A 9,053-nucleotide genomic window follows, 5' to 3' on the forward strand; every position below is an offset into this window, starting at 1 on the left:
CAGAAATACCACAAATTGAGAGCCAGTTGTTAAATACTTAGAAGCATCCCACTACCTATGGAACCATTTCTTGTTTCCCTCCCTAGTCTTTTTCAATACATACAGCCAGGAAATGTCATCCCATAAATAAGGAACCACTGAGGATATGACCAGAGAGCTACAAGCTGTGGATTCCGCCAAATCAGCAGGCTGAGTCAATTTAGCTGCAGGGTTGTATGAGAATTTGATTATGGATCTGCAGTCTTAGATCTGACACATTTGATTTACACAGAGGAAGCACTCAGGACTTGATGTTTGAAAGCAGTATGAAGCCAAGAAAGAGAAACCAACATCAGCATTAAGAAATAAGAGTAACTCATAGTTAAGATTGGGTCTCCCAAGTCCCTCCTTAGGGAGGCATAGGCCATTTTGTTGACAAAATGTTGATTACTTACAGAAGTTTAAAATAAAGAAATCACATTTTACATATAAGTTACATTTAACAAGTAAACCACATCCAGATATCAGAGTTCCAAACTCTCAGTGACCTGAGCTGTTTGCCAATGCCTTTCCATGGAGTATAGTCAGAATGGAAGTTCGCCCATTTTCTCATCTGCCTTCTTTCCTCCTCAATTCCTTCTCCTTCCCAACTTTCCATCATCTTCCCATTTTCACTCACCACTATTTTACCCCTTAATGATTTCCCAAAAAAGTTCTCCTAAATTACCTCTGAAAGTAGCAAAAGATAACACTAGGTCTTTGTTTAATCAGTGTGGTGTTCCTCCCCTTCTGAGCTTTCACCCCATCATGGGTACCTCAGTTTCAAAAGGGAAAATGTATTGCAGTCCTTCTTTCTTGGCTATTTATGAGGCTCCTTTCCCTACACCTTTGATTTACACACAAATAGCACACATGTTAAATCCAAGGCACCTTGGACAACCATGTATAATTCAGGGCATTGGTTTTACTGCAGTAACATTATCTGTTGATCTTCTCTTGTCCCACATTTCAGAGATGTCAGGATCCAATCTTCAGCATTATATCCCATAAGTAAATAATCTTCAAAAAATCTCATTTCTAAATGGATACAGGGTCAGCTTTGAAAAACATTTACCAAAACTATTGAATCCTGCTACAAAAGTGACTTTCAAATAACAGTGTGATTTACATTTGAAATGAATGAGTTAAATACAAAAGAGATAAATACAGCTGAAGGACCAAACAACTACTTTACCAAGGCACAGTTATCGATGTCTCGATCTCTCTTCTGCATCTGTTCTATTGTGTTCTCCCACTGTTGAATGAGTTCTTGCCTTTCATTATGAATCTTACGAAAATCTTGGGCTGCTTTATCCAATTCTAACTGTCAAATGAAGATCAAATAATATTTCTGTGAATTTAAGTGCTTTTTAAACATCACTTTGACAATTAAGAAATAAAAATCTTTACTAAACCAACCTGTGCACTTAGAGTCTCTGCGAGTTCATTGTCAAGTACCTTTCTTCTCTGATTACATTCCACAGTCAGTCTTTCTAATTGCAGGGTCAGTGCCTATGATGTAATTACATGCAAAAATATTCATAATTATCATTTTATTAACATAAAAGCTGTTAGCATATCTCACATTATTATATTATACATATACAAATTATATTATACATATTTATTTGACATCTAAAATAACTACAAAATAATACATATATTCTTTATCTTCTAGCCCCATAGTGCTGCAATGATAACCCAATTGTTTCTAAAAAGACTTTTAATACTTTTTAAAGTAAGTTAGAAAAAAGATTAAACAATAATTTGCCATTTAAAATTATTTTAACTAATGCATGTGGTATTAATCTATTAGAAAATAGCATGTTTCATGATACTAAAATATTACCAGATTTAATTACAAGTAGATTTTTAAGTAACGGTTATAATAATATATTAAATAATCAATAGCACTATAGTCTCAAATCAGCAAAAACTATCTGTAACATTCAAACTATTACACAAAAGAAGTTAAAATACTTATACATAGTTCTAGTACAAAACTTCTTTTCTGAAATGCTTTTGAGAAACGTTCTCAATCAGGATTCTTAACCAGGAGTCCAGAGATCCCTAAATGGAGAAAGGGCTTCAGAGGATCTGTAAAACTTGCAGCAAAATTTTGTGGATATTTGAGTATAGTCATCTTTCTAGAGACAGGATAATTGGCTTTATTAGACCCAAAATGTTTAAGAACTACTTTAGAATTATAAGTCCAATTTAGATTAAATGGTTGATATATTACAGATTCAGAGAAAATCTAACACTACAATTTATAATATCTCACCCTAATTTTATTATCATCTTGTCGTGCATACTTCTGAAGAGTGAGGGCATCACTATCTTTATGAGCCGATTCTTCCAGCCATGCCTCCAGTGCTTGCTGGTCCCAGTTCATTTGACATTTCAAACCATCCAGTTTTTGAGTCATTTTAAATATGTAATTCTAATTTCCAAAGAGAGGGTGCATGGGGAAATTACAAAACATTATTTACTGTACAAATTAAAATAAAACATAATATTATATATTACAGGACATATTTAAAAGGAAAAAAGAAGTCCTGTCTCTGTCCCTGGGCAGGTGTATATAAATACCATATTTAATTGTATAACTATCATACTAACATTTTAATTATTCAGTTGTGAAATAGAGGGGAGATGATTATACAAAGTTGAGAACAGTAGTTGAGCCAAAGTTTGCTTTAAAAGGCTTCAGGGTAGCTCCCCTAGAGCAATCTCATTAGTCACTCCACCAAAACTACCCCAAGCTGATACACAATCTTAATAAAAATAATGTACTTGACATGCTAACTCAAGCCCAAGACAAGTGCCCTTCAGCCCCACTTCCAATCAGATTGCTGCCTCTAAAAGACCTCTTATATAGAAATTTTGGAAACATGTCTAATTAAAATAAATATAGTAGTTAAGTAGATAAAAATATTTCTGTCAATGTATTCATTTAACAAATTCTAGGTTCACAAGAAGAAAACAGATCAATATGCAAACACATACAAATTAATATGATATGTATGCATATGTATACATACATGTATACATATATAGAGAGATACAGATATATACATTTCCATAAGTATATGCATATGTAAAGATAAGAATTGAATTTGGAAAGAGCTCCCAGCCAGGTAACTAAAAACTAAGAAAAAGAAAAATAGGTTACAGTAGTTTAATATTAGAATCACCATCTGATAATACGAAAAGTAAAAATTTTAACTGAAAAATGAAATTCAAAATTACAAGTGACTTTTTTAAGCTTTTAAAAATGTAGCACTTATAGCTACGTGTTGCTTTTCAAAATGTAGCTTTTAAAAATGTAGCACTTATAAATTATGCCTAGTGTGGTATATAACAGGCAGCTGGCATGGTACTTTGCACATAGTAAGGCTCAATGACTATTTGGTAAATGAATATTGAGAAAATAAATGTAACATTCTATCACTGTTGATTCAAATTACAGCTCCACGTGAGTTTCATTGTCCAAAAAACAATGTAAGTGAATGTCAGGAAACTAAAGAATGCCTTTACCATACAGAAAAAAAAAAAGTTTATTTGGTGAGGGAAGAAGGAACAATAGCACACAATTTTAAGTAACATTTCAACACATACTTCCTTATCACTTTTCTTTTCCCGTATTGAAGTTATCTCATTTTCCAGTCGTTGCATTTCATCCTTCACTCGTCCCAGTTCTCTTTCAGCAATCATCTTAAAATGTTCTTCACTTTCAATCTCATGCTCCCTGGCTTTGCAAAGAGACTACAGAATAATATACAAGACAGAAAGACTTTTTAAATTTTAATATTATAAAATATTCATAATAATCCACTAGACAGAAAATAACAAAGTTCCCACAAAATGCTTAGATCAAGTACTATTAATTCCACTTCTCTGAAACCTACACCACATTAGACTTTGTGATTCATTGTAGTCGGTGTTGCTTACTAGTTGTAAGAAGTCATTTCATGGAATGTGCTAGGAAAAAATGTTGTCAGCAGTTTTCAGTTATTATATTGGTCTAGGGAAACTGCTGAAAACCAAAATTTATATACTGAGACTTTAAAAGATATAATTCATTTATTTAAAAATAAAAAATGAAACTAATTAAAAATACTTAGGAAATGGTATGTTTATAAGAATTGATCACATGTTCTAATTAACAGAGATAATTTTAAAGTAATTATGTAATCAGTGATGGTTATAAATATATCCTAGAGTATATTAATATACAATGATGCCTTTGTGTTAAGTTTTACTTAATAAAATCGTATTTGTTGACTACTGATCTTGTAGGGCTTCAAAGTTATCACCATTTGTATTATTTTTACATTATTAAGGCTGTTAGTGTTGAAGGAAGTTTACTGTCTTTTGTCTCTATTGTCCTACTTAATTGAGGCTTGGCTATAATGAAATACACCTACAGAAAATCTCTGTTTCTCAATTCCGCAACTCAGTGGTTTAATAACTTGAAGAAAAGATGTTGTTCCAAACTGCTTATTAGTTACTAAATCACATCAGGATACAAAAATCTTGAGATTGTTTTTTAAAGTTCATTAAATTTATAACTTTCTAATAAGACTTGTAAAAACCCATAAAACAGTTACTTACCTATATTAAGTATAAATTGGTATTAAAAACATGACTTTTTTCATTTTTAAGAATTACATACTTCTTCAAAGGAAAGTTGATGCATTTTTTTAAAAATAGTTTCAGATGGAAGTTAGTAAACTCTCCAATACTGATTTACAGAGCTTTCTGATTTCCTGGGCATCATCAGGGAAAGAGATTCTACACATGAATAGATTGTCCATAAAACAGATGTTTACTTAAGTAATCACTCTGTTTTAATTTTTATTATTTGTGTTAATATTTCTAAAATGCATTGTACTGTTCCCAGTTACCTTAGTTTCCTGAATATAATTTAACTTTTCTATTACCTCAGAATCGTCATTATAAAATTCAATTCTTAAACTATGCTAAAATACCGTCGTATCCTAAGGGCTACTGAAGGGTGTGGACTATTTGCCTCCACTCAAAATGGCTCCAGGGGGTTGTGCTGAAAAATTTTAAAGTAGGCAGAAACTCTATTATGTGTTTTATTAGGTCTGCTTCCACTTAACACCATAGTTTCTCACTGTCATCACTGTACCCTTCTGATATAATCAGCTGACTAATATTATATCAGACTGTTTGAATGATGATTTCCCTTTTCAAATGAACTAATTATTCCTTGAATTTGGTGGCAGTAGAGTTCCTAAAAGTCTTTTTTCTACCTACTTTCAGGTTCAAGGTTATGTTCATAATTATTGAGTTATGCGAAAGTTTCCTATTATATCTCTAAAATCAAATCATAGATGTAAATGCAAAGTGAAATGTTCCATGACTACACATGATATAATCAATGTGAATTTCAACATTATTTTACCTGGGTAAATAAGAACTCTTGCTTAACATTTTTGAAGTGAGAAGTCATAGCATTAATTCGATCTTCAAAGTCACGTAGCTGATCTTGAAAGCTTGACCTTTCATCCCGCAGCTTTGACAGCTGTAAATAATAAATTCTATGATTAACCAAAGTCCTACTAAGTTTTTACCATATTAAAAGGATCTAAAATCAAAAGAAAATTAAATCCTCATTCACTTCACTTCTTGCAATATCCATTTAAACTTCTAAAATCTACTAATCTTTTAAATATTATAAAATAGCTCTGTGGGAAAATTAGCACCATATTAAAAGAGAATAGAAATCTCTCTCAGATTTACAGCGTTAGCAGGTCCACTGCTAAAATACACTTTAATAAGATTCTATTCTGTAATTAAACCACAAGATAGCTAAAGCAGACAGAGCATAGCAACAAGATGTAACAAAAACACAGAGCATGAAACATAAATTTGAAAAGTAGCTATACACGCAGCATAATAGCTCCTCCTTGAACTCCTATTCAAAAGCAACAGACTTAGGCTAAGCTTAACAGAACAGAACAACTAACTCTCACATGCTTAAAACCTGTTTCTTAATAAATTTTGTATGTCTTTTGAATAAGAACCCTGAGTAGAAACAAAACATTGTAAATGCAAGCAAACAAACAAAACTTTAGGAAATTATAACACAGATTCTCAGGACCACTAGAATATGTCACCCCTCGAAGCAGTATAAAAGCTCAACAACAAAAAATATGCTTTCTTAGTGTTTGGAGCTGTGGTTACCCATGTTGGGGCTACAACCCAGGAGGTACACAACACCATCCACTAAAGTGCAGAAGAAATATTTGAATTTTTAACGAAGGAAGAAAAAAAAATATTAATTTACTCATTTGTTATGTCCTATATTTTATTAAACTTACTAAGTACAGTTGACCCTTGAACAACCTGGGTTCGAACTGTGGTTTCACTTATATGGGTATTTTTTTTCAATATAGTACCTATATTTTCATTTTACAGATCTTTAACTAAGTGTGGGGAAAAGTTTGTGTTTGCTTAGAGATCACAGTATGGGGAATCAAAAGAACTAAGGTTTGATTCCTGATTTTATCCAAACTGTTTCAGCTTCCTGCCCTTGGGTGAATCATTTATCAATTCCCTGTTTTTGAGACAGAGATAGCAGTACTCAAATTTTCCACTGCCAGGGGGGCAGGCAGCACCCCCTAACCCTCACACTGTTCAAGGTCAACTGTAATAATAAATATGTATTTTTTGTTTTTTATTTCATTAATTTCAGTTTTTATTTTAATTCCCTTTTTTTTTTACTTTATTGTTCTTTTTTAAAACTTATTGAGGAGTTCTTAATTTCTTTACTTTTTGTCTTACTGATTTTTATGACCTAAATATCTGTCACTCCCCAATTCATATATTGAAACCCTAATCCCCAATGTGATATTATCTGGAGGTGGAGCTCTTGGGAGGTAAATAGGTTTAAACTATGACATGAGGGTAGGACCCTCATGATGGGATTAGTGTCCTTATAAGAAGAGGAAGAGAGACCAGAGCTCACTCTCTCTCTTAGCCATGTGAGAACAGAGCCAGAAGGCAGCCATCTACAAGCCAGAAAGAGGGCTCTCACAGGTACTCAGCTATGATGGCACCTTGATCCTGACTTCTAGCCTTCATAATTGTGAGAAATAAATGTCTGTTTTTTAAGTCACTCAGTCTATGTTACTCTGGTGTAGTAACCCAAGCTAAGACACTGATCTAAAATAAAGGCATTTAAGGCTATAAGTTTTCTCTAAGATTTTTGCCGTTTCCCGTGGGTGTGGGTATGAGGCAGTCTCCTTTTATTGTTTTCTAAAAGGTAATTTTTTTTCCTTTCAATTTCTCTTTGATATAAAGCTATCCAGAAATATATTTCTGAGAAACTCACCTAAGTATCAATATTTAAGATGGGTCTCTTAGTCAGCTCAGGCTGCCATAACAAAATATCATAGACTGGGTGGCTAAAACATGGAAATTTATTTCTCACAGTTCTGGAGGCTAGGAGGTCCAAAATCAAGGTGCCAGACAATTCCGTTCCAGCGAAATTTCTCTTCCTGACTTGCAGATGGCTGCCTTCTCAGAGTCCTCATATGACAGAAAGAGCCCTGGTCTCTCTTCCTCTTCTCATAAGGACAGTAATCCCATGCTGCCCCTGCCCCAAAGGCCCCACCTCTAAATACCATCACACGGGTGGGGGGGGGCGGTGTTAGGGCTTCAACATATGAATGGGGCAGGCGTGGGGCGGGTGGGGAAGGCACGCAAGTATTCAGTTCCTAACAATGGTGGATAATTTTTTAAATTGTTTATTATAAATTCTATTGGCTTATCATCAGAAAATGTGACCTATAAATTTTCCATTACTCATTTTAAAATTGTTATAAAATATATATAACATAAAATTTACCATTTTAATCCTTTCTCAGTGTACGTTAAGTACAGTGGCATTACGTACATCCACATGTTGTGCAACCATCACCACCATCCATTTCCAGAAATCTTTTATCTTCCCAGACTGAAACTCTGTGCCCATTAAATACCAACTCCCCATTCCCCTTACCCCCAGCCCCTGGAAATCACCATTCTACTTTGTGTCTCTACAAATTTGACTACTCTAGGTTTCTCATATAAGTGGAACCATACAGTATGTCCTTTTCTGTCCAGCTTATTTCACTTAGCCTCCTGTATTTAAGGTTGATCACTCATTTTTAGGTTTTTGTTCTGGTCTAGAACATAATCTACCTTTGTAAATGTTTTATGAACATATTCTACTTAAGTGATATATGTTCTCTATGTTCTTATTTTTGTTTTATTAGTCATATCTTTTATATCTTTATTTTTGTCTATTAGAGTTGTCTAATTCTGAGGAAGTAAATATTGAAGTATCTCACTACATATTTTTGTCAAGGCCTACTTGAATTTATAATAGCTTTTACTTTTATGTATTTAGCTGTTGTGTTGTTTGGTGCTTTATCACTTTTATTTTCTTCATCAATTATGACTTTTATCATTGCATAATGAACCCAGAGCAAAAGCATCTGCCTTTTAAATGAAAGCATAATGATTAACTCTCCACAACTTGATAATTCCTTCCCCATAGAGTTCCCAAACAACATTTTATTGCCTCTTTCTTCAATATAAAAGGACATGCAAGGACCACCAGATATATATTGAAAACTTACATAATGTGAGGGACATCAAGATAAACAAACAAAAAGATCCCAAAGAAAACAGATAATTCAGGACACAAAAGACAAGAACTAAACACACACACACACAGACACACACAAACTCAGAGAGACTGTAAATGATAATGTACTCCTAAAACAAGACCATGTAATACAAAAAAGCAATAAGCAAATAACCTGAAAATTAAAAATATGATTTATATAGTTGCCAAAATTAAAATTGCTATGTAAAGATGAAATAAAACCCTAAAAGCTTCCAGAGATTAAAAAAGTAAGCTACAGGGCTTCCCTGGTGGAGCAGTGGTTGAGAGTCCGCTTGCCGATGCAGGGGACACGGGTTCGTGCCCCGGTCCGGGAGGATCCCATATGCCG

General features: G+C 33.5%; 1 protein-coding gene across 1 annotated transcript in view; it reads right to left on the minus strand.

The window, feature by feature from the left end:
* CCDC39 (coiled-coil domain 39 molecular ruler complex subunit) overlaps nucleotides 1-9,053 on the minus strand; it is a 46,469-nt gene that overhangs the window by 34,551 nt on the left and 2,865 nt on the right. Inside the window, exons 2-6 of the mRNA XM_024124199.3 lie at nucleotides 5,453-5,572; nucleotides 3,640-3,786; nucleotides 2,303-2,461; nucleotides 1,438-1,530; nucleotides 1,214-1,342 (exon numbers count right to left, since the gene is read on the minus strand). Of these exons, the coding sequence (XP_023979967.1) occupies nucleotides 1,214-1,342; nucleotides 1,438-1,530; nucleotides 2,303-2,461; nucleotides 3,640-3,786; nucleotides 5,453-5,572 (648 nt within the window). The remainder of the gene's footprint in view (nucleotides 1-1,213; nucleotides 1,343-1,437; nucleotides 1,531-2,302; nucleotides 2,462-3,639; nucleotides 3,787-5,452; nucleotides 5,573-9,053) is intronic.

The sequence above is a fragment of the Physeter macrocephalus genome, chromosome 1, assembly GCF_002837175.3.
Source record: "Physeter macrocephalus isolate SW-GA chromosome 1, ASM283717v5, whole genome shotgun sequence".
In the NCBI taxonomy this organism is placed as follows: domain Eukaryota; kingdom Metazoa; phylum Chordata; class Mammalia; order Artiodactyla; family Physeteridae; genus Physeter; species Physeter macrocephalus.